Raw genomic sequence first — 26,950 nt, 5'->3', positions numbered from 1 at the left:
GGGTGCGTTCAAAACCACAATAACAAGTCGTCGTGGGTAAGCTGGTCGGGACGTTCAAATACCGATTTCCGTTTGAAAACCAAAGCAAAAAAATCTCAAAATTTTCGTTCGAAAACCGATTTGTACGAAAACAGAAACGTTCGAAAACCGAGGTACCACTGTACATACAATGGAAGATGATGAGCTGAGCACCGCAGTTCAAATTATTGATCTTACAACTTTGTGTAATACAGCAGAAGTTAGTTTTGGTCCTTTGACAGGGGGTCAATTTTTAATTGTTCTTGATGATAGATTCAAACATGAGCCAAAACTTGCAATAGAAGATGAACAACTAACCATCCCAACTCACACCTCAACTCCTACTGATGCTGAGACCACTTTTAGTAGACCACCAAGTCCAGCCTTTGAACTTTTGCATGTGAAAGTGAAACTTAACCGAGAAAATCTCTTGGATGAACTAATTCAAAGATTAAGCAGTGGTGACAAGTTCTGTGAAATATAGCTTTATTGATGAAATTGGGGCAGATGCTGATGGTGTTTTTAGGACACATGGACAGGGTTCATACTCAGTCGGACCCAAAAAATTTAAGGGCTTTTTAGGGCCATTCTTAGGGGCTGACACGAAAAATTTAGGGCTGAAACGGAAAAGATTTAGGGCCGACACGAAAAATTTAGGGCCATCGTGGGAAATCAAGAGTAAGGAAAAAAGACTCACCCAATGGTGCCATCGGCTGTTCTTGGTTCATCAAAGGTTCCAGTACCTCAGTACCTATGACAGTGATCACCTGTCGCCCCTTATGGTAGTTCTCATTGATATGACCATTGTCAACGTCTTCACATAACAGTATACAGAAAAACTGATTCTAACTACAATTGCAACTATATACACAAATGTCTTCTACTGATGTCTGTCTCAGCACCCCTACTCTAGCTCCTTGAGCCTACCCAGTGCCTCCTCTATTTGTTGCTGCAGAGGTGCCAAAGTGTTTCTCTTGTCTTTTGCTCTGCCTCCGAGTGCATTGGCCTCGGTGATAAACCTCAGATTCCTCTTTTCTTCTGCCTCCTCACACAGCCTGTCAGCCTTCTCAATAAGCGTAGATATGTCAGTCTCTATTCTGGCTTTTTTGGCTTTGAGGCATTAGTGATGAAAAGTGGGCAGCGATGCCAAATGTAGCCAGGTACAAAGTCTTCCTTTCCCCACACTGGTAGTTTTTAGCAATGTTACTGTCTGGGAACATGACTGCAAACACTTTCGAATTATTTTCACAAGATTTGTAACTGTAATGGCTGCAGATCACTTTTAAAGTCCACACAATCTCTGCCTTTAACGAGTCCGCCTTCGTGTATTGAACTATGTTCATAGAGAATGACTTCTGGCTGGTTGAAGTCGATGGCTGGACAACTGTAGGTGTGCATGCACTGCTAGTACCACTGCCTCAAGTTGATGCTTCACTATCTTTATATTTTAGAAACAGATTCATACCAATGGAAGATGAGAGAGTCTTCGCCAAATCAGCGTGACTCGTTTTTTTCCCGGTGCGACTCCAGCGCTTTGACGCCGATCTTTCCTAGCTGGTAGCTCTGCTTGTACAGATGGCAGTAAAACATGCGCCGATCTTTTGCATCTCGACGAACCCAGCTTCCAAACTCCTTACTTTCAACCCAAGCATCTTGAAAAATGCACTTCCCCATGATACAAGTTGGATCGATGAAAGACGTAACGAAGACGAAGTGAAATGCCGACTCACGGAAACGAACAATGGAATATCAACGACAAGATGGCAACTCGTTGTCAACACGGTGACTTCCGTTGACAATTTCCGGCTGTTTTAGACGCCAGACGGCTCGCTGTTTTTTTTAAATAAAATATTTTTTTTTCGGGAGAATTTAGGCAGTAGAGGTCCTCCCTTTGTTTTTTTATAATTTAAGGCCTTTTTAGGGGCTTGACCGGTTTTCACGGATTTTAAGGACGTTTAGGAGCCCCTAAATGCACCTTTGAAAATTTAGGGGTTTTTAGGGACTTTTAGGGACGCGTGCGAACCCTGATGGAGTTTTATGCCAGCTGAACGTAGAACATGTTTTGACTGCAATTCGGCAAAGCCTAAAAGAACTTAACACGGGCTAAAAATAGCGTGATCTGGCAACGCGTACATGAATTTTACCGATGAACGACCTTGCCATACTTCCCTTTTTACGACATTGCAACGAATGCCGCAAGGCATTCGCACCAACTTCTGTCTTTCCTGTCTCGGTATTCACTATGAAACACGTATTGATAAGAAGAAAAAAACACTGGCTGTAGTCAAGCTTTGCTATGAGAATATGACAGAATGTGTTTTGCAAGAAGGGATATTGTGCAACAGGAAGACGGTGAGAAAGACAATGTGAAAAAAAAAAAAAATCGACTGGAGTTGGAATTGGCTAGAACATAAAGTCAGCAACGAGTACCTGCATGAACACATTCGTAAAAACAAGCAACCGGGCAAGATTTACTGGGTGCTATGCCACCAACATATCAAGTATGGATCAGGCGGGAGGACATGTTTGGTGGCCCACATACAAGGAAAAAAAACAATCCTAACTAGTGAAATTGAAGTTGTCGAATTTCAGATTGCCAGGTAGATCTAATTATTTATGAAATTTTGTTTAGATTCAGACCATGGCCTCAAGATTCCTCACTCTATCACTAAGGGGTGTACGTAAGGCATTGAACATTGTTTATGGACAGAACCTCTGCAGCTTATTAACTGAAGTTTGGTTGACAAAAACTATGATGCTCTAATAAGTGATCTGAAAACCTACCATTTTTCGTTCAACATCGATGAGGCAACATCACACAACAACAAGAGAGTTCTAGCTGTACTAGTGAGCTACTTCTCTCCCAGCGCAAAGCAAGTAGTTGTCAGTCACCTTTCATCACTTAGTGTAATTCGGGTTGACAGCAAAACCTTGCACACAGAATTGGTTGATCTGATGGAGAAAAACAATCTACCATGGCAGAATCTGGTCTCGATTTTGATGGACTCATGTCCAGTCATGAGAAGGAGCAAGTCGGGCCTTGACACGCGAGTCAGACAAGAAAATGCACCATATCTCCACGACATTGACGGTGACACATGCCATCATCCACACCACAGCGCAAAGACGTTTTGTGCTGTATTTCAACAGCAAGTCGAGAGATTATCCGGCAGTCTCTTTGCAAACTTCAAGTGGTCTTCAGATTTGCGGCAGTATTTAAAGAACTGTGCGAACTGATTGGTGTCAAGTACACAGTGCCGCAGCGCTACATAAATCACAGATGGTTGTTGGTCTATGATGTGGCTTTGGACCATGTGCGTCTGTCAAATGCTCTTGTTTTATTCTATTATTCATTTCTGTCCAAGGAAGACAAACTCATCTTCCATTACTGGCTGTAGGAGTTGATCAAAAGAGGAAGGTTACACATGAAAGCAGGAGCACTATCCGTACTATCCACACGATTCTGGAGAAGAAAAAACATGACGCAAGATGGGAAAGAGAGGAAACAGCGCATCATCAAGCGCTTGTTTGATCAGAGAACCTATCGAAGACTTATTCTCCATTTCTGTCCTGCCTTTATTGAAGAAGTATGTGTTGCTCTTTGAAATGAAGCAGCCTATGAGCTACAATCTTCATGAGAAGTAAATTGATTTTCTGTCATGCTTTGTCAAACCAGTGTCTGCAGAGTCCAGAGCCAAAAAATATCCAGAAGCATAACCTGATCAATGCAGATAATATTTTGAAAGGTGAAGAAGATATGTTCACAGGAACATCTGCAAGAAAGATCACAAAGGGTTGCATAAAGGATGACTCCACTGTCCTGAACTTCATCCAGAAGGCAAAGGCAGTGTATGTAGAGTGTGGCCCACACTTGCAAAAAACAATGCCGCTAAAAAGTGAAGTACTCCAAACATTCTCAGCTGTGGATCTAGTCATCCGTGGGCACACTGTTGCTCTACAGTGTCTTCAAAGTTTACCAAAAATGGTCCAAAATGCTTTGTCCAGTGCAGAAGTTGACAGCTATGACATGGAGGTCAGAGCCTACCTCAAAGATAGCCGTCTGCCTGAATATAACGAGTCTGGGAGACTTGACGATTGGTGGGCAGCTGTTGATGCAAAGGGAAAGTATCCCCACCTTCTTACAATGGCAAGGCTGTGCTTCGCTGCTTCCATGGTCCAAGAGTTGAAGCTGCATTCAGTTTAATGGGTGACATATTGGATTGTAGGTCACCAAGTATGAATTTCAGCACACTGAGTGTTCTGCAGACGCAGCAACATAAGTCAGCTGTTGATTTATTCAAGAAGGACTTCCTTCATGAACTGATTGACAGCAAACTGCCAAAATCTGAAGACATCATACAAGGCTGACAATGAAGAGAAAGTAGAGAAGGCAAGACTTAAGTAGCAGAGGGCACAGGAGCAGGGTGTTTGGTCAGACAAAGTTAAGATGCCATATAAAAGGAAAAGTGGTTGTGTGCTGAAGTGGTGACTGGACCACACAAAACTACATTTTTGTATAATAGTTTTTACAGCACTTCAGATGCACAGAATTAAACAAAACAAAATGACTAAAGTCAATATTTAAATGAAAAGATTTGTGCAAAAAGATATCATTGTAATTGCAGTAAAATGACAGTGCTGGAATCCATCTCAAAGTACAGTAGTAAGAATTATGTCTATTTCAATACCAACGGGACAAGCCGAAAGAAAAAGAACCATAGATCAGAGACGTTCGTTTTTTGTTTTTTCAAAGTTTTAATATTGTGGTATTTTCCTGGAACGAGCCACTGAAAACAGGACATTGTACAAGAATAAAGTGTTATTTGGAAGACAACAGGTATTTCTCACTTTAATATTGAACATGATTTTCAGAGCCATTTTGAAATGCCTATTGAAGTTTTTTTTTATAAACATTTTTTTAAATTGTTTAAATGTTTTACATTATTTACACTTTCTTTTTAATTAAGAGATGAAATACATGTGCAATTATTAGATATTTCAAGGAGGGCACAGGAGCAAGGTGTAAGTAGGTAACTCCATACAGGCAGGTCCGGGATTGAACCTGGGATCTCAGAACTGTGAGGCCAATGCTTTACAAGCTGATCCACTGTGCCGCCTTCATCACAAAAATTGAAAATTAAAAACTACTGACAAAGCAGATATGGGAAAAAAGTGTTATTAATTAGTCATAATTTACATTTTGTAGCTCTCAAGTATAATCCCCTCATCTTCAAAATTAAAACATTTCAGGAAAGAAAAAAAAAACAAGATACAAAGGAAGCTAGTACAGAGAAGAATCTTGACTTTCCTAAGTCAGTAACATAGTAACTATTTTATTAAATCCTCACATGCGTGAAAACGTTCTTGGTCACTGCTATTATCACCAGCACACTTGTGTGTCTGAGCCTGATATTTATAAAAGAATCTTTGACCACAAACTAAGCAGGAAAAAGGTTTCTCACCAGTGTGTGCTCTTGAGTGTATTTTTAAGTATTGTTTCAGAGAGAATCTTTGGCCACAAACTGAACAGGAAAAGGGTTTCTCACCAGTGTGCCTTCTTGTGTGTAATTTTAAGGTTCCCTGGCGAGAGAATCTTTGACCACAGACTGAACAGGAAAAAGGTTTCTCACCAGTGTGTGTTCTTGTGTGTGATTTTAGGTGCCCCTTTTGAGAGAATCTTTGACCACAAACTGAGCAGGAAAAAGGTTTCTCACCAGTGTGTGCTCTTGTGTGTCTTTTTAAGGTTCCCTTCTGAGAGAATCTTTGACCACAAACTGCACAGGAAAAAGGCTTCTCACCAGTGTGGGTTCTTGTGTGTGATTTTAAGTGTCCCTTCCGATAGAATTTTTGACCACAAACTGAGCAGGAAAACGGTTTTTCACCAGGGTGTGTTCTTGTGTACATTTTAAAATTTCCCTTCTGAGAAAATCTTTGACCACAAACTGCACAGGAACAAGAATTGTCTCCTGTATGTATATTCATGTGTTGTTGACACTGGGAACGTTTCCAGCATTTGTTGGCAGTGTGACATGTCATATCACCTTCCGACTGTTCATAATCGTCATTATGACCATCTGTTTGTGATCTTTCACAAAGGTCTCTATCACTTGAGCTATTCCAGGTTGGAAGCTTTGCCCCTTGTCTCTCTTCACTTTGACCTTCATCTTTACTCTTCAAATGGACACCAGTGGATGGAACCTGGATGATTTCTTCCGGCTCTTCCTTTTTCATGTGTAAAAGCTCTTCCTCCTCCTCTTTGATGCGTTGCACCTCTTCACCCTCCGCTTCCTTTTTGATGTGACGGGACACTGACTGCTGCCACTTTCGAACATTTTCAGTGACATCTGCAAAACAAATGACAAACACAATGGGGTCAGATCTAATTTGTTTGCAAGCTTGAACTGCAAATGTAACTGCACACTGTCGTAGTAGAAATAGGCTGTTATTATTACTAAGTAACTCACAATGCAGCCCTATGGGGGCACAAACCAGTGCAATCTGTAGGCCGGTCCCAAGCCCGGATAAATGCAGAGGGTTGCGTCAGGAAGGGCATCCGGCGTAAAAACTGTGCCAAACAAATATGAGCGTTCATCTAAAGAATCCCATACCGGATCGGTCGTGGCCCGGGTTAACAACGCCCGCCCCCGGCACTGCTAACCTGCAGGGCGTCGGTGGAAATTCAGCTACTGTGGGTCGAAGACAAAGAAGAGGAGGAAACCGGATCCAGCGTCAGAAGAAAAAGAGGAATGCACAGAGCCTACAACTGAGTGTAGGGACTTTGAATGTTGGGACTATGACAGGAAAAGCACAGGAGTTGGTTGACATGATGATTAGGAGAAAGGTTGATATTCTGTGCATCCAAGAGAGCAGGTGGAAAGGTAGTAAGGCTAGAAGTTTGGGAGCAGGGTTTAAATTATTCTACCACGGAGTAGATGGGAAGAGAAATGGAGTAGGGGTTATTTTAAAGGAAGAGCTGGCTAAGAATGTCTTGGAGGTGAAAAGAGTATCAGATCGAGTGATGAGACTAAAATTTGAAATTGAGGGTGTTATGTATAATGTGGTTAGCGGCTATGCACCACAGGTAGGATGTGACCAAGAGTTGAAAGAGAAATTCTGGAAGGAACTAGATGAAGTAGTTCTGAGCATCCCAGACAGCGAGAGAGTTGTGATTGGTGCAGATTGTAATGGACATATTGGTAAAGGAAACAGGGGCGATGAAGAAGTGATGGGTAAGTACGGCATCCAGGAAAGGAACTTTGAAGGGCAGATGGTGGTGGACTTTGCAAAAAGGATGGAGATGGCTGTAGTGAACACTTATTTCCAGAAGAGGGAGGAACATATAGTGACCTACAAGAGCGGAGGTAGAACCACGCAGGTAGATTATATTTTGTGCAGACGATGTAATCTGAAGGAGGTTACTGACTGTAAAGTAGTGGTAGGGGAGAGTGTAGCTCGACAGCATAGGATGGTAGTATGTAGGATGATTCTGGTGGTGGGTAGGAAGATTAAGAAGACAAAGGTAGAGCAGAGAACCATGTGGTGGAAGCTGAAAAAGGAAGAATGTTGTGCAGCCTTCCGGAAAGAGGTGAGACAGGCTCTCGATGGACAACCGAAGCTCCCGGAAGACTGGACGACGACAGCCAAGGTGATCAGAGAGACAGGCAGGAGAGTACTTGGTGTGTCATCTGGTAGGAAAGGGGAGAAGGAGACTTGGTGGTGGAACCCCAAAATACAGGGAGTCATACAAGGAAAGAGATTAGCGAAGAAGAAGTGGGATACTGAGAGGACTGAGGAGAGGCGAAAGGAGTACATCGAGATGCGACGTAGGGCAAAGGTAGAGGTGGCAAAGGCTAAACAAGAGGCATATGAAGACATGTACACCAGGTTGGACACGAAAGAAGGAGAAAAGGATCTCTACAGGTTGGCCAGACAGAGGGATAGAGATGGGAAGGATGTGCAGCAGGTCAGGGTGATTAAGGATAGAGATGGAAATGTGTTGACTGGTGCCGGTAGTGTACTAAATAGATGGAAAGAATACTTTGAGAAGTTGATGAATGAAGAAAATGAGAGAGAAGGAAGAGTTGAAGAGGCAAGAGTGAAGGACCAGGAAGTGGAAATGATTACTAAGGGGGAAGTCAGAAAGGCACTACAAAGGATGAAAACTGGAAAGGCAGTTGGTCCTGATGACATACCGGTAGAGGTATGGAAGCAATTTGGAGAGATGGCTGTGGAGTTTTTGACCAACTTATTCAACAGAATACTAGCGGGCGAAAAGATGCCTGAAGAATGGCGGAAAAGTTTTCTAGTTCCCATTTTTAAGAACAAAGGGGATGTTCAGAGCTGTGGGAACTATAGAGGAATAAAGTTGATGAGCCACACAATGAAGTTATGGGAAAGAGTAGTGGAGGCTAGACTCAGGACAGAAGTAAGTATCTGCGAGCAACAGTATGGTTTCATGCCTAGAAAGAGTACCACAGATGCATTATTTGCCTTGAGGATGCTCGTGGAAAAGTACAGAGAAGGTCAGAAGGAGCTACATTGCGTCTTTGTGGATCTAGAGAAAGCCTATGACAGAGTACCAAGAGAGGAACTGTGGTACTGCATGCGTAAGTCTGGTGTGGCAGAGAAGTATGTTAAAATAGTACAGGACATGTATGATGGCAGCAGAACAATGGTGAGGTGTGCCTTAGGTGTGACAGAGGAATTTAAGGTGGAGGTGGGACTGCATCAGGGATCAGCTCTGAGCCCCTTCCTGTTTGCAGTGGTAATGGATAGGCTGACAGATGAGGTTAGACTGGAATCCCCTTGGACCATGATGTTCGCAGATGATATTGTCATATGCAGTGAAAGCAGGGAGCATGCAGAGGAACAATTGGAAAGATGGAGACATGCACTGGAAAGGAGAGGAATGAAGATTAGCCGAAGTAAAACAGAATATATGTGCGTGAATGAGAAAAGTGGAGGGGGAAGAGTGAGGCTACAGGGAGAAGAGATAGCGAGGGTCGACGACTTCAAATACTTGGGGTCAACAATACAGAGCAATGGAGAGTGTGGTCAGGAAGTGAAGAAACGGGTCCAAGCAGGTTGGAACAGCTGGCGAAAGGTGTCTGGTGTGTTATGTGACAGAAGAGTGTCTGCTAGGATGAAGGGCAAAGTTTACAAAACAGTGGTGAGGCCGGCCATGATGTACGGATTAGAGACAGTGGCACTGAAGAAACAACAGGAAGCTGAACTGGAGGTGGCAGAAATGAAGATGTTGAGGTTCTCGCTCGGAGTGACCAGGTTGGATAGGATTAGAAATGAGCTCATTAGAGGGACAGCCAAAGCTGGATGTTTTGGAGACAAGATTCGAGAGAGCAGACTTCGATGGTTTGGACATGTTCAGAGGCGTGAGAGTGAGTATATTGGTAGAAGGATGCTGAGGATGGAGCTCCCAGGCAAAAGAGCGAGAGGAAGACCAAAGAGAAGGTTTATGGATGTGGTGAGGGAAGACATGAGGGCAGTTGGGGTTACAGAGGAAGATGCAGGAGATAGGCTAAGATGGCAAAAGATGACACGCTGTGGCGACCCCTAACGGGACAAGCCGAAAGGAAAAGGAAAAGAAGAAGAAGAAGATTACTAAGTAACTCACAATTGCGGCAGATAGCCCCTGATAAAATGACTTATGTATTGATAAAGGACAAATGGGCTCGATTTTAGCCACCAAAAAAAAAAAAAATCCAGAACTGAAATGGGGAAGCAGTTTACATGGTCCATTATTCATTTCCAAATTGTCTTATTTATTTGCTCAATACAATGAAATTGTCAATCATTTTCAACACCATCAATCATTAACTACACTTAATTATTGATTATTATAATTATTTAGTGTTCTTTTGTACACAACTTGAATTGAAATCATGTTTATTTGCCATGAATGTCAAGAACACAAAGAATTTGCCTCTAGTCCAGTGCCACACCCGTGATTCGTAGGGGTTTACGTTCCTGATATCGCCGCGAATAATGGATGCAGTATTGCAGGGGTCGGTAACCTTTTCGACTGAGAGAGCCATAAATGCCAAATATTACAAGATAGAATTTCAAAAGAGCCATACAATATTTTAAAAACTAAATGTGTATTTGCACATTATGTAAGACCAACACTCAGAGTACAATAAATCTCAGTTATTTTACATAACCTTGTTACGCTGTTGCCAACCAATGATGACAAAAGTACTTCTTACCATTAATGCGACTTCTGATGATGCCTGGTTTTGCTGATGGCGTTACACAAATCGTGCACCTCCATCATAAAATCATGATTTTTGTTTACGTCGACATATTGCCGGTCAAACAATGCATTGTTGCAAGTAAATTCTGTTAAGACGAAATGAAAATAGATCTTACAGCACGACACTCAGAGTTTTGTTCGATAAAGTTAAACATTTGGAAGGTAATAATACATGAAGGTATGTGGAAAAATTAGAGACAATTGGAATAAGAGGATCCAGATTTAATGCTGAAGTCGATGTTTTTGTCGATTAGACATTTGACTTTTAATTGGCTTCCACTTGTTGTCTTGGACAACTGGATGTACACATGTCCGGTGAGTAAGTTTTCGAGATTTACACAGAAGAGTTTGAAAGCGTATAAAAGTCTGGAGGCATAAAAATACCGTAATTTCTCAAGTATAATGCGTACTGAAGTATAACGTGCACCCCCAAAGTTGAACCCCCAACTCCCACCCCCAAAAAATAAAAATAAAAAATCAATCAGGAAAACCCCTCTACCGATGTACACCAATAATTTGCTGGTATTCCTATGCTCAAAATATTAGCAATTATCTGTATTTCTATTTTCATAGGTTTGTACTTTTGTTTGTACTTGTATTGGTTTTAAAAAAAATCGTCTGTACAACAATCATTAATAATACTAATAATAATCCCTGTGCCTGTACTGATGGAGCTGTAATATATATCTTGGGACAGGCCACAGGACACGCTTGTCCTGGTCCCTGCAATTGTCAGAACAGAATACCTCGACAAACTAAAATAAATGCTCAACGATGACATAACATTTTTATTAATACTTTTGATAACACATATTACAGTCTTTAATAAATGAACTATTTAACACTTCTTCTTTTTCTTTCGGCTTGTCCTGATTAGGGTTCCTGAATTTTGGGGTTCCACCACCAAGTTTCCTTTTCCCCTTTCCTACCAGAAGACACTCCAAGTACTCTCCTGCCTTCCTCTCTGAAAACTTTGGCAGTAGTATTCCAGTCTTCTGGGTGCTATTCCTGTCAGTCTTGAGTCTGTCTCACTGTCTGTCAGGCCACACAACATTCCTCCTTTCTCAACTTCCACCACCTGATTCTCTGCTCTACCTTTGCCTTCTTAATCTTCCTACCAGTTACCAGAGACATTACACATCTGCTCTACCTTTGCCTTTGTAATCTTTCTACCTGCTACCAGAGACATTACACATCCTTGGCCAAGACTTCAAAAGAAGCATCTGACTAATCTCCAATCTGAAAAATATCCATCATAACTACCTTTGGTGCATCACTGTCAAACTCATCATTGACGAATTGGTCTAGTTCTGGTGCTTCCTGCATTCATGAACGGTGATCCCATTTTGTCATCCTCTATCCCATCCAAGGTGTTTGAGAGGAAGCATTTTTTGAATCCCAAGAGTCTTGCTTCCCTTCATTTCTCATTATTGTCAGCGCTTTGAGGGGAATGTCCACCGTGCTAACAGCGCAGCCTCTTGCCCCCGTTCAGCTGCAATCTGTACCAGGTCTTCGTCACGTCAGGTCATGATCAAAATGAAAGCCCAAACTACGTAGAAATGACCATAATGGGCAAAAAGTGAGCATTTCAATTGTGTTTACCCCCCCCCTTTTTTTTTTTTAAATGACCTTTTCAAAGTCATGACAACACTGGCATTCTGCCACAGTTGGCATCAGGTTACAAAGAGAACATGAACACCAGTCTTTCGAAATGAGCCTGCCTGGAACATCTTCGAGCTCCATGTTATGCTCCTCAGCGTCAGCATCACGCCCCCTCCCCAACACGTCAAGTTCCACCTGTGTGTATTCTGGCTCAAACGCTTGAACATTGTACATTGTTATTTTTGTTTTGTTTGCTCAATGCCGGGAGTAGTAATAAAATGGAGCATCGACTCGCTGTTATACTCACTTTATTGGCTCTGAGAACACAACACTTCCCGGTCGCCATTAATCAAATTTTCTTTTTCCTCTCACACTCACACCCCCCTGATCGCGATAGGATGGCTGCTTGAAAAGTAGATCTTGGGGTTAAAAAGTCTAGCCACTCCTGCTGTATATTCTCTACATCTAAACCAACTCCTCAGAAAAGCATCAAACGAATCTCCGCGGTCCATAGAATGGGATTATTGTTCGGTGTCAGTGCCACGTCCCCTCTCCAACACATCAAGTTCCGCCTGTGTGTATTCTGGCTCAAACGCAAAGGCTTGAACATTGTAGATTATGCTGTTTTTGTTTTGTTTCTTTGTAATTATTTTTCACGAAAATCCGCTACAAAATGCCAGATAGTGGACGTTCTATGGTCGGTGAAACATATCCATGAGCAATGAGGGGTCAGAACAGCAAGCACTGGAGGCGTGGCAATTGCTGATTGGCTGTCAGTTTTCCAGTCAGGCTCATTGGAATGTCTGTGCGAGAGAGGAATTTCAATAACACTTTTCCAATTTAGAGAAGTTTCATGGTGAAATCCGTGGATAACTCTGGCATTGAAAGAAACACTGAATTCTCATCTACTAATTTTTGTGTGCTCCCCCAGTCCGATTAATTTGGACAAAGTGTTCTTTTAACTAGATACTTGTACTGTTAAAAATGTTTGTCTCAAATATGCAAAGTATGAATATGTACGGTTGATATATTTTAAACATTTTGGTACCCACATACACTAAACAAAATAAACCAGCTCCTGATCTCAAAGATAAAAAAAAAAAAAACTCAGCTATGTACACCTCCAGCAAAATATTCTTAGAATGAAGAATGTTAACGCTATATGGCAATAAAAATGTTCTGTTTTAACTATAGCGTTCTACTGTTATCGGTTTTGTCTCAAGTTTGATAAGCATACAGTGACGAAAATAAGTATTTGAACTTCTGTTGAAACTTATACAGTGAAGAAAATAAGTATTTAAGTATATTTAAGTATTTAAACATCCTGCTATATTGCAAGTTCTCCCACTTAGAAATCATGGAGGGGTCTAAAATTTTCATCAAGATGCATGTCCACTGTGAGAGATAATCTAAAAAGAAAAATCCAGAAATCACAGTGTATGCTTCTTTTAATTATTTATTTGTGTGATACACCTGCAAATGAGTATTTGAACTGTCTTATCAGCTAGAATTCTGACCCTCAAAGACTTGTTAGTCGGCCTTTAAAAGTCCACCTCCGCTCCATGTATTATCCTGAATCAGATGCACCTGTGTGAGGTTGTGAGCTGCATAAAGACACCTGTTCACCCCATACAATCAGTAAGACTCAAACTTGTAACATGGCCAAGATCAAAGATCTGTCCAAAGACACCAGAGACAAAATTGTATAACTCCACACGGCTGGAAATGGATACAGAGAAATTGCCGAGCAGCTTGGTGAAAAAAGGTCCACTGTTAGAGCAATCATTAGAAAATGGAAGAAGCTAAACATGACGTCAATCTCAATCGGTGTGGAGTCCCTTGCAAGATATCACCTCGTGGGGTCTCAATGATCCTTAAAAAGGTATATAAAATAACCTGAAAAGAGCTGTAACCACAGTTTCCAAGGTGACTGTTGGTAATGCATGGTATGGAAGGTTCCCCTGCTTAAACCAGTACATCTCAAGGCCCGTCTTAAGTTTTCCAATAACCATTTGGATGATACAGAAGAGTCATGGGAGAAGGTTTTGTGGTCCGGTGAGACCAAAATTGAACTTTTTGGTCAGAATTCCATTAACAGTGTTTGGAGGAAGACAAATGATGAGTTCCATCCAAGAACACCATCCCTGCTGTGATGCATTTGGGTAGTACCATCATGCTTTGGGGGTGTTTTTATACACATGGGACAGGATGACTGCACTGTATTAAGGAGAGGATGACCGCGGCCATGTATTGTGAGATTTTGGGGAACAACCCGTTTCCCTCAGTGAGAGCATTGAGGATGGGTCGTGGCTGGGTCTTTCAACATGACAATGACCCGAAGCACACAGCCAGGAAAACCAAGGAGTGGCTCCGTAAGAAGCATATTAAGGTTCTGGCATGGCCTACCAAGTCTCCAGACCTAAACCCAATAGAAAATCTTTGGAGGGAGATGAAACTCTGTGTTTCTCAGCAACAGCTCAGAAACCTGTCTGATCTAGACAAGATCTGTGTGGAGGAGTATGCCAAAATCCATCCTGGAGTCTGTGCAAACCTGGTGAACAACTACAGGAAACGTTTGTATGTATGTACACGGATTTGAGATTTTGGATGGAGCAGGACGCAATGTCAGAGTTACAGCAAAATGGCCGCACAAACTTCATATTGAAATCCAACAGGATGAAATAGTGGAATCATATTGCACATGTAAAGCAGGGTGAGTACTTTTTACTTGCAAAGATCATGAGTAATATCATTGTCGTCTTTATAAGTTGGCGGGTGTATTCATTTGATTTGGCTCGTAATTGAACCCAATGCTCTGTCTTAAAAGTCTGATGTGATACAAATAGGCAAATAGACATTTCTCTTGCATGACATCGCGCATTTAGTATCACTAACCCGACTTTTCGGCATAAAACATTACACACTTTATTCAGCAGGTTAGTGATACACTAACGAAGTGAAAGTTGATCTCCTGCAATGCATAAAGCACTGATAGTAATTCAGTCAAACTCAGAGAAGATACTCCTCCCTCCCTTACAGTGAAGAAAATAAGTATCGCCATCGCCATCATTTGTTGATAGCTTTCATACACGCTAAAATACGTGATGACGTGCACGCTGACAGTGTAACCAGTGTGTATTGCTGTATGTAATACTGCATCCATTATGTGTGGATTTTCGTTATTCGCAGGTGTGTAAGGAACATAACCCCCACGAAGAACGAGGGAAACACTCTATTTTCAATTTTCCCTTGAGTGAATCTTTGGCCACAAACTGACCATCCAAAAGGATTCTCATCAGTGTGTATTTTCACCTGTTGTTTGAAATTGCTCCTAGAAACTAAAGTTTTCCGGCATTGAGAAAAATTCCATCATGTATTGGCAGTCTGACATATCAGATCACCTTTTTTCAAAGGGACACCAGTGGATGGAACCTGGATGAGTTCCTCCTGTTCTTCCTCTTTCAAGTGTAGGAACGCTTCCTCCTCCTCTTTGATGCACTGAACCTGTTCACCCTCCTTTTCCTCTTTGATGTGACGGTACACTGAATGCTGCCACACTGGATGAAGATTTTCACTGACATCTGCAAGAAAAAAAGAAAAACAAATTGGTTAAATCTCATTTGTTTCCAATATTGCTATGTTGCTATTCCAATAACTGCAACAGTAACTGCACATTGTTGTTACTAAGTAACTCACAATTTCTGCAGACAGCGGATATACTGATTTATGTAGTAAGGCAGGACTGAGGTTTTTGATGGAAGAAAGTCCAAGTGGGCTTGGTTTTCGCATCAGGTAAAAAAAAAGCTGAAATAGGGAAGGAGTTGACATGGTCGATTTTTCCGTTATAAATTATCTCAGTGTATTTTTTGCTCAATACAATGAAATTGTTAGGGATTTTCAACACCAGTCAATAATTGCACTTGAACGGCCCTTTTTCATCGTAAAAATCAATCTGTCTTGGTGTAACATCAGTGGTAGAGATGAAGGTCAAATTCAGTGCATAGCTGGTGTGCAAAAAAATTATTCAAGGTCCAGTAGTAACTTCTATTATACATAAAGTCGTTTGGACAAATGGACTATGTCATTCCTGTCATTCCCACTGTGAGAGATTATCTCCCTTTTACTCTCACACGCAGTGTTCCATCAATGTCTATGATGATGTCACCCATTTGAAGGTTTCTCTTGGGCGTGTGCCATTGTCGTCCGACAGTTATGTTGTGTAAAAATAGTCTTCTCACCGTCAGCCCCAAAACTGCTCTGCCGGATATTGTACTTATTCTCTTTTCGTACATTTGATACCTCTGACAAATTTGCCAGGGAGGAGGAAGTGCGCAATGTATTCTTCGTGGTTATGAGGTGATTTAGAGTGACAGGCTCCAAACTGTTTGGATCGTTAAGACTGTCTGTAGCAAAAGGGCAACTGTTTCCAACGGTTGCAGCATCGCACAATAAAGTCCGTATTGGGAGGTGTCACTGTGCTGGCCTGGTGAGAGTGACAGTCTCGTGTTGAGGACATTTCGTATGGTTCTAATCTGACATTCTCAAACTGTACTTGCATGAGTTGCATGAGATGAGTTGAAGATGAAATTGTTTTACTGCACTCCAAGAAAGGTTGTGGGTCCCTGAGCATCAACTTCATCAACTTCCTGCAATAAATTTATTTTTGGCACTCACAAAATTGGGACCTTTGTCACTATTTATTTGTCTGACTGAACCTCTCAATGTAATAGACCAACACAGTCCATTTATGAAATCATCAGTTGACAGATCATTGAGCATCTCAAAATGTACCATCTAAGAAAAATGCAAAAAGCAGTCCCTAATCTTTGTGTTCCATGCGTCAGTCTTTCATCAAGAATGGACCGAAACAGTGAATGGTGGAGAGGGCTCTGTTCTTTTTTTTAGGGAGATAATGCATTTTTTGTTCCTCAACAGGTTTCCCTAACTTCCTACAGACCGGCAGACATGAAATGCAATTGTTTGACTTGATCCTGGAATCCAGTAAACATTTGCTCTGATGTCATTGTTGGTGAAGCCTTGAACTTGATGAGTAACTCTTTTGTAGCAGCGTACTTTTAATGTGATACGGCTTGCAAGCTGGCAACAAGCAAGCCTAGCACTGGTGGTTGCGTGTACATAAACATGTTGCCATTCTGTTGAACACGTGATCTAACCAAAACAGTGAATTCCAACCTTTTTTGGAGCCAAGCCATATACTTTACAATTGAAAAATTTCACAGCACACCAACAAACAAAAATGTCAGAAGCTTCTCCTGCTTACAAAAATAAGGCCATTGTTCATTACTGCCTCGTGAACACCGCCATTCCTGTGCTCAATAACACAGCGTGCCTTGTGTATGGGTTAAATACTGAAATTGCACCTGCAACTGAGATTGTGCCTTCCCAATAATTCCGAAAAAAGCAATACTTTTTGAATTTCTTATTCTAAACCGTGTAAGTGAGCCAAGAACATCCGATGGTTTAGACCACAAAGTGAGCTGTCTAAAAGAAGAAAGAAAATTCAAGAAGGAGCAGACATTGAAGATAGAGACTGAGAAGGACTTGAGGTCGAGGCATGAGAAAATTTAAGACGTTATAAATGGTCATTTATCACAGATGACGAAAGTGTTTGACAAGGACTTTGTCAATTGTCAAAGTGTGTTGTTTTGGCATAAGTTGGTGGAGTTAGCCGCTAAGGCAGGGACTAATAGGATGCATGGAACTTTGTCATGAAGTCAGTGACAAGCAAACACAAATTCATAGGAATGTGTTTGGACACAGATGATGGTTAGGGACTTTGACGGAGAGGACAGTGTTCGGACTGGTGAGTCCTGTTGTGAGTGGACAAGACAGTCAGTGACCTCCACTCCTGGCATTTGGGCCACCAGAGTGACAAGCTCGGCAAAAGGGTTGTGCCTTCAGGCAAAGAGGCCATTTTCGCCTGCTGCCATGCATACGCGCTTGTGGCCAGCAATGGGACATTCGGGTATTAAGTCATTTTTTTGCACAAATAATGTCACTTTTTTCTGAGGGGCCCTTAGTTTGGTTTGTGTACATTGTGTTGATTGTGTTTAAAATAACCTAACAAGGTGTTTGTTTTGTAAGATTGTGATTTTCAGCATTTATTGTTATTAAATGTTCAAACTTTTTTACATAAACAAGTCTCTTATTTGAGTTTCCAAAATTCAGTTTAAACTATGGAATTTTATTTGGAGCGTGGATGTAAAACTAATAATATTATTTCATAGACCATTTACACAGAATAATTGCCCAAGTAAAGAGTAAAGTCATAATAAATAAGATTTAAAGTGCAACACGGTGAAGCAGCTGTAAATTGTTGGCCTCACGGTTCTGAGGTCCCGGGTTTGATCCTGGACCTGCCTGTGTGGAGTTTGCATGTTCTCTCCGTGCCAGCGTGGGTTTTTTCCGGGCAATCTGGTTTCCTCCCACAGCCCCAAAAAACATGCAACATTAATTTGGACACTCTAAACTGACCCTAGGTGTGATTGTGAGTGCGGCTGTTTGTCTCGATGTGCTCTGCGATTGGCTGGTAACCAGTTCAGGGAGTACCCTGCCTCTTGCCCAATTGACAGCTGGGATAGGCTCCACCACTCCCGCAACCCTTGTGAGAATAAGCGGCTAAGAAAATGGATGAATATAGGTTTTGCATTTGACCGTCTCATGCGGTGTTTTGCTACACACCCTCAAAGGAGCTTTGTCTTCTTCTATGAACAATTGTGGTAGATTATTCTTCTTCCACACATGCTTGAAGTAAATCCTTCTGTGCACCCTTGAGGTCTTCTTCTACGCTCACTAAAGGTAGTCCTCTTCCTCCACACATTGGAGGCATCTGCGCATGCCAAAACGCGAGTTCATTATGCGGAACAGCCATGTTTTTATCATTGCATTCAAACACGTTTTGTTGTATGTTTGAACTGATAGCTCCTTGCGACATAAAAAAAGTTGCATCCTGAAAGAGCTCGTGCATGTGACGTCACCATTTTCACGGCGCCATATTGCTGGTCGAGCAGCGCTGCTTGACATTGTGGGCGACGTTGAACTGGAGGAGAATATTTACAATACCCGAGACCTGTTGTGCTGTTGGCTGTCACAAGAGACGAGACAGATATTCAAAGAGATCATTCCGTGGAATACCAGCTGAAAAGACCAGAAAATATCGATGAGTTTCGGCAATTAAACACGATGGACGGTACCCAACCAAAATACACACACACCTATGTAGCAATCGCTTCATTTCAGGTAGAACTTAATCTTCTCAATCTCAAATTACCAAAACATATTTAGAACGCCAAGTTGGCTCATTTGAAAACAATGCGTGTTTTTAAAAAAAACAAAAACGTCTGTTGGAGAGGTTAATGGAGGTTAAGTGTGGCCGCAATTCATGAAGACAACTCAGTCTTATTTTTTTTATTTCCCCAATCATATTTAATGAATGCGAGTTTGTGTAAAACCAGGGGTCATTTATTTAAATATTGGTATTTGTATTGAATACTAGCTGAAAAGATCGATGGATTCCAGCAAAGGTTAACATGTCGCCAAACACACATCCGAGTTCATGAGCCGTCAAAACCGTCACTATGTGGGATTTATTCCTGATGATAACAGATCCTGCAACAAAGTATTCGTATGCGTCCAGACTTTGATACGCTTTCAAACTTTTCCGTGTAAATCTCAATGACTTACTCACCAGATCCATGTGTATATCAAGTTGACAAGCGGAAGCAGATTAACAGTCCAATTTCTTATTGGCAAAAACATCGACTTCGGCATTAAATACAGGTCCTCTATGCCGAGTTTATCAAAATTTTTCCATGTACCGTTGTTTATTTAAACCTTCTAAATGTCTGCGGTATCGGACAAGACTCTGGGTGTTGTGCTACAAGACATATTTCCGTGTCGTCTCCAACCGACTTAGCATTGAGCAATGCTTAGCTTGACCAGCAATATGGCGAGGTAAACAAAAGTCATGTGATTTTTATCACATAGGTGCACGAGCTCGAAAGGGAATGGAAGGACAGGAATGCACCTTTTCGCTAATATTATACCGTTTTTATGCTGAATATGAATCTTAAATTCGTCATGAAGGAAACGTTTATTTTTCGATTATTTGCAACAAATGATCACACATTGCTGGATTTGCCGGAAAAAGACGGAACCGAAGCGGAAACACATGATCAGGGCATAGGGCGTGACAGAGGATGTTGTGACAACAAATTGGATCCTGTAGGAATACACTCTAAGAACGCCGATGAATTTTCCGACAATTTGAGCGATGAACATTATTCGGAAGGGTCCCACAAAGACAGTGAAGAATACGAGCTTTATGAAGGCGTTACAGGTAATCAATTTGAGCCAGTTAGACAGCACACACGTTCCAATTCAGACGAAGTAGCAGGCGATGAAGCCAACACAGCAGTCAGACCAATCGTGGAGCATATGCCTCGTGTTGGAAATATAGACTGATAAGCATTTGTGAAGTTCTTTTTTTTGCTTAGTTAGTCATAAATTGATAAATAGTAAAGGCTTCGATATTCTGGATGTATAGATGAAGTTTTCGGTCTTGTTCTGAAATTATGCAAACGCCATGCATTTAGTGATTTGGTATGCGACACCCGCAGCAACTACTTTGCATGTAAAATGCTTATTATTGCACCAAAACACAGAAGCCGATAACGGTGTCTAAGTTGGTATATTATCACAAATAAGTAAGAATATAATTACGCTGCTTTATTTCGGCCTGTCTCGTTAGGGGTCGCCACAGCATGTCCTCTCAGATGAACGCTCATATTTGTTTGGCACAGTTTTAATAATAATAATAATAATAAAAGAAAAATAATTTTAAAATCATTTTTACAGATTGGTTTTAGTTTACAATCACTGAGGAATTCTCAAAACGAATGGGTTTTTCCTTCGGCGTGAATACAAAAGACTCCTACCTTATCGTTGTTCCAAAACAGCCCATCCTAGATTTTGTGACATCAGAGGCCTGCCCACGAAATGAGTCGTTTTGCAGGTAAGAGAAACTAGGTCAAAGGTCGCGGACTTTAAGTCAGAAACACTTGTATTTTTTGGTAAAAACATCGAACAGGATATGCATTTTATGGAACAGTTGAACATATATTTTCTTCTAGATAAGATAAATTGTGTTAGAAATTAGACATTCCATGCACTTTAAATATGCCCAAGAGTCTTTCTGGAAAAAAAGTTGAGGGTTGTTGTCCGGAAAATACAGTATCGCAACTTGAGTGAGGGCGAGGGTAATACTGAAGACTATTTAAAAGCTTTTGGCAGGTCACAGAGAAATATATACATATATAATATGTATCGAGCTCAAAAATACTGGAACCCCTGGGGTGGCATTATTTCACGCCATGACTGTATGAAAAGACGTTTTTGCCATGCCGTCACATTGAGTGAGTGGCCACTCTATCTATTGTACAGCTGCTACTTGGCTGTCCGTCGTCATCATTTTCAGGTTCCGACCTCCTGATTAATTCAAACATGTATGGTTTGACAATGCCAAGTTCAAGTATACTTCGAATCCCTTCTCAAGAATGTAGCACGCTGTATTTGCCGTTTGTCACTTCTTGCATCCCTTGGAGCGGACACAGTAACAGCACACTAGTGTCTTGAGCTCAGATGTATTCAGGGAGTGCTGAAAACGTGTAATACAAATATCATTTTAGCTAAACTGGATTTGAGAACTTGCTGGAAGCTCAGCGCATTACATAAAAAAATGCAAATATGAATTTTAACTGAGCTCATAACATCTCTGTCATCTGACCTTTAACTGTTTAATTCAGGAAGTGGCGGTCATGGGGTACCCAGCCACCTGTTTAGGGTGGTAGCGGCCACAACATAGCTCCGCCGCTCCCGAAGATCCATTCTGATTTTGATTACAGGATGTTAATAACATTGTGTTGAATGAATCCTCAAATGGGGCCCATTCATAAAAACTAATTATTTCACAAAAGGTAACAAAACAAGCTCAATCCTAAACAATCAGTATTCACCCAGAAACAGGAAATGCAAGTTAACCGTACTGAGCATGTTCGGGAGCTATGCCAAAAGCACATCTTTGGAGCTTCTTCACGTACTGCAAGTGCCTTTACGTCAAAAGTAACAAGATCATGAGCCATGTCAAAGGAAACTCAGTTACACTGAAAACATTTCTGGGATAGAACACAGGTAATGTTTAAATAACTAACTATAACATGTATGAGATTGTGATTTACTTTGACTTGATCAAAATTCTAACAAACTAGTCTGTCCATATATCTAAATTAGAACGGTCATTTTCTCCCGTTGTAGCGCGTCATCTTGAAGTTGAAAAACTTTGCCCTCTACATGCTTTAGGAAGATATAGCTCATTTACTGCTAGCTTTCATCAATGGATTGACAATAGATACCGCCGTAAATTACGCTAGAGTATAACAATACAGCATGATGAAATAAAATTATTTAATTAAATGAATATTTAGTTTTGAAATTGAATGTCAATTGACTGCTTAAAAATGTCTGTCTCTGTCAAATTATGATTATGGTATTAGGCAACAACTACATACTCAGGAAAAACAACTAAGTTATTCTGAGGTCTTGAAATTGACCCCTCCGTACAGGGCACTTAACCACGCCTCCTGAAGTTAAGTCACCCCATGTGTGCTAACCTCAGACAAACAATTAGCAAAAATGGCAGCGCAGAAAGAAAAGACGAGAGCGAAATTGTCCGATTTACCATCTGATTTTTCACTCGCATTCTTAGCGAATAGTGAAATATCATTGAAAAGCAGAGAGCAGGGCTTCAACTATTTCAGCGAGGGGTATTTCAATGTATTTACATGCATATCGACGGAGAAACCATTGATAATAGCGCGAGATCTTTCCGGAGTCAGAGGAAGACCGAGAACCTCATAATATAATATATTATAACCCAAAGACGAATTCGTCATTGACAGTTTCCTATTTTCGTGTTACATATCACACTTGTGTGCAGAATCTGTATGTGTATCTGTATAGCCGTTTGTGAACCGCCGTATGAAGGAAAAGAAGGCGAGGCTTGATTTACGAGTTGTTTCTCTCGGTTTTTTTTTTTGTGTAACGTTACGCGTTCCCCTCAATAATTAATCTTGAATTTGTGCCGAACCTACGTAAATCCCGACCGAGTACGACAATCACTACTTTAGTGTCCTCTAACATCCTTCCTTCAGTCTTGGTGTCTCGGTGCACGTCGAAGGCTTTTAGGACTCGCTAGTCCGGTTTAGCTTAGCTCGGTAGCCGCCAACAGAGACGCGTTTGTGCAGTCAGATCATCGCAAAATATCGCTCAACACAGATAAAGTGTGTCAATCATTCACACGTAGCTATGTTATGCAAGGGAAGAACTGCTAATTCATTTATATGAGACATGTATTGAAAATCAAATATAGGGCATACCTTCGTGCAAACATAGTCCGGTTTAGCGTAGCTCGGTAGCCGGCAACAAAGAGACACATTTGTGAGTCAGATCATCGCAAAATATCGCTCAACACAGATCAAGTGTGTCAATCATTCACACGTAGCTATGTTATGCAAGCGAAGAACTGCTAACTCATTTATATGAGACATGTATTGAAAATCAAATATAGGGCTTACCTTCATGCAAACATATCTGTTCCGGTTGATTTTAGATGGATTCAGTTGATCATACGATCTTCCACAAAGTTTGATCCATTGAAGACATTTTTCGTACTCGGTCTTCTGTTACAGTTGATTTTAGATGAATTCAGTTGATCATGCCGTCTTCCACAAAGTTTGATCCTTCGAAGGCATTTTTCGTACTGGGTCTTCGGTTTTGGAAAGGGTACGAATTGAACTCCACCCACTAGCCTTTCAAGATACCTGTCGTCACTATTACAAAGTCCGTGACTACACCTCTTAACCATATCTATTGTTAAAGAACCCAAATACGTGATAAAACGCTAACAAAAACTATAATGGAGCATGCAACGTTGTCTGAGGGAACGGTGGATGGCAAAAGGGGCGTGGCTTATGCTGATCTCTGGCCTCTGATTGGTCAGCGACGCGGATGACGCAATTTCTCCGGAGGGGTCAATTCCATCCTTAATCACACCTGTGAACTTTATATCTGCGGGCATGATTGACCACACCTGTACATTTTTCAAATGTGAGTGACTGAAAGATCATTACTTAAGAATGTGTGCAAAAGTGAACTAACCTGCTGTGCGTAGCACAAGACAAGGTTCCAGATTGAACACAGTGTCCAGCCATTGACTTTGTGGTTTCTTTTCCTCTTTTGGTCCCCAAACTTCCTCCTCGTTTGCTGCTGTCCTCTTTGCACACATTTTCACACAATGGTCACAACACTTTCCACCTTATGATGGAAGGATCAGAAAAGCAAGTGCAAATCGGTCATGTGAAGCAAATCTACACAGTCGAGCATGAAAAATTATACGCATAAAATTAGTTACGAGTAGAAAAAAAATAGATATTGAAAGACGTCGCTTATTTTGTGAAGTCTTGACATTCATTTACGTTTATTTCATATACGTTAACTAAACAAGCCTGCTCCAAAACAATCAGTCCCAGAAAGTAATGCCAAAAGCGCATGTTCAGAGCTTCTTCACGTACTGCAAGCGCATTTACATCGAAACTCTACCATCAGTAGTCAGTCATCAACCTCATGAGCCATGTCAAAGGAAATTTAGTTACACTGAAAACATTTCTGGGATATAACACAGGTAATGTTTCAGTATATAACTATAATAAGTATGAGATTGTAATTTACTTTGACATGATAGAAGTTCTAACATTAGACGAGTCTGTCCATATAGCTAAATACGAACCGTCATTTTCCCCCGTGGTACGTGTTATCTTGAAGTTGAAAACTTTTCCCCTCTACATGCTTTAGGAACGTATAAATCATTTATTGCTAGCTTTCATTAATAGATTAACAATAGATACCGTAGTACATTACGTTAGATTATAACAATACATCATGATTGCCGACAGGAATATTTGTTACAATGTATCGCTAACTTGTTGCCACTAACGCCGATTATGTTGAAATAAACTTTCAGCATTTTCAAAACATTGCGGGTATAAACCGTTCGTGTTTATTCGTTGACAGGCCAGTGCATGTAACTTTTCTTCTGATAACATTTGTCAGATCAAGAATTTTTATTTAAGGTAACAAAACAAGCCCAATCCAATACAATTTTTAAGCACCGTTTTATATCATGTTCTACGAATATCATTTGAAATTGGAAATGATCATTTCTGAGTTTGAAATTTTTGTTTTCTATTTTAGTTATGTATTATTTTTTTATTTTAAATTTACAGTTATGTGATATTAATCCAGTAAGGTATTTTAAAGTCTTGAGATTCCATCCCTAAATTCCCACCCGCAACTTTATCTGCGGCCATGACTGGTGGATCGCACCCGTAACTTTATATCTTCGTGCGTGACTGACCACACCCGTACATTTTTCATATGTGAGTGACTGGAAATAAATGACGTATATAAAGATAAATATTTTGGACACGGTGGGTTCAAAAGTACGTGAGTTAAAATGGCAAAGTGCCAAAGTCAACGAGAAAACAGTAGACCGTGTAACTCTGCTTTGTTTAAAAAATAATAAAGAGGAAGCGCTTGTTTGCGAGTAAAATAAAAAGTTGAAACATTACCGACATTGCTTTTAAAACGATTCACAATTCAGATTAGAATAAAAATAATTATCATTCACGAAACAATTGTGACAAAACATCATTTCAGTACCTTCGGCAAACAAAGCTGCTAGCTAGTGTGTGTGTGTGTGTGGTGTGTGTGTGTGTGTGCGCGCGCGCGCGTTACCTATAGTTGTGCGTGTTTTTACCCCACTATATTTGGGTTAATAGTAGATATTGCGGTGCCCACTAACCACGTAAGTGGCTGGAAGAAAAACACTTTCCCTCAGCAAAGAATTGATCACAAACGCGTCTCTTTATTAGCAAGTTAAGCTAAGCTAAGAGACGACTCCAACTTGCACGAATGTTTCAGTCTACTAAAGTCGCGATAAAGGGCGTCCCGCGTCGAGGATTCATAACATTCGGTCCAAATTCGGCAAGATTTACGAATGCACGAACGAGCCTCCACCGCAGAGTGAGAGGGGATCGGAGTGTCATTACCTATGAGCCTTTAGAGCAGAGCTATTTAAAGCGACAGGACACCGCGAGGGCCGTCAGGTCCTTGTGAGGAGGCTGCAGACGGCTCGTTCCGTGTTCACCACTGGAACACTCCTCTGTTGTCTCCGGAGCCGCGTGTTGTGTCATGAGCTGCAAGCCAAAACACGAAGAGTCAAAAACAGGAGACTTAGGACTACGGAATCCCTGAATGGCCAAACTTTTCAGTTCCTCACAACGCAGCAATTTGTACTACACTAGTACAGTACATCAGAAACGATAGACTCTCAGATGTAACGTCAAATGATTTAGCATAGTTCTTGGAAAAAGATTGACGCTATGGAATATTGAGCATCGAATTGGGTCACCGAAGTGTCTACTAACGTGTAGATGACCTCCGAAAAAAGTTGCTTTTCCTGTTCAAACCTCAACCTGGTATGGACATTGTTATGACGTCTAAGATTGTACTTCAATGTCAACTTCTACTTCCTCCTCCGTTTAGTCTTTGCGGTCTTTCGCGCTGATTGCACGTGACGTCACCGTTCACGGCACCATATTGTTGTCCGCACTGACCTAAAAAAAAAAAAAAAAAAGACTGGATAGGCATACACGTCTAGCGGTGTGTCGATTGGCTATCTTGGTACTCCCAAAACGTGTTAAGTACATGGTTCACAGGTTGCATTATGGCGGGGTTTTTCCTCAAAGTTTGGCATGTAGAATTAAAACTGGTCGTGTGAGCTTGACATTTTTTCAGTTCTGGTAACATGAATGATTTTTAATTCGACTTGGTAAGCCATAAAAGGCTAAGTGCAAAGGAAAGACACATAACACCATGACAACAAAGAAACATTGCATATTACCTAGGGCCCAATTTCCGTGACAT

The 26,950-nt window shown here is 41.0% G+C and overlaps 1 protein-coding gene across 2 annotated transcripts; it reads right to left on the bottom strand.

Annotated features, from left to right (window-relative positions):
* Positions 1–4,854: 4,854 nt before the first annotated feature.
* Positions 4,855–26,601, bottom strand: LOC133493638 (zinc finger protein 501-like). 2 transcript variants are annotated; one of them, XM_061807258.1, is made up of 5 exons: positions 26,452–26,601; positions 26,074–26,220; positions 24,125–24,280; positions 15,292–15,471; positions 4,855–6,362 (listed from the first exon to the last, which is right to left on the bottom strand). In XM_061807258.1, the coding sequence occupies exons 3-5, from the start codon at positions 24,249–24,251 to the stop codon at positions 5,347–5,349; spliced, it is 1,323 nt and encodes a 440-aa protein (XP_061663242.1). In that variant the 5' UTR covers positions 24,252–24,280; positions 26,074–26,220; positions 26,452–26,601; the 3' UTR covers positions 4,855–5,346. The 2 variants fall into 2 exon arrangements, with proteins under 2 accessions (XP_061663242.1, XP_061663243.1); XM_061807259.1 differs by lacking the exons at positions 26,074–26,220; positions 26,452–26,601 and adding an exon at positions 25,760–26,050.
* Between the last annotated feature and the right edge of the window lie 349 nt (positions 26,602–26,950).

This window comes from Syngnathoides biaculeatus, chromosome 20 (assembly GCF_019802595.1).
Source record: "Syngnathoides biaculeatus isolate LvHL_M chromosome 20, ASM1980259v1, whole genome shotgun sequence".
Lineage (NCBI taxonomy): Eukaryota > Metazoa > Chordata > Actinopteri > Syngnathiformes > Syngnathidae > Syngnathoides > Syngnathoides biaculeatus.
The sequence above is the reverse complement of the archived record's forward strand: the minus strand, read 5'-3'. Positions and strand labels throughout refer to the sequence as shown.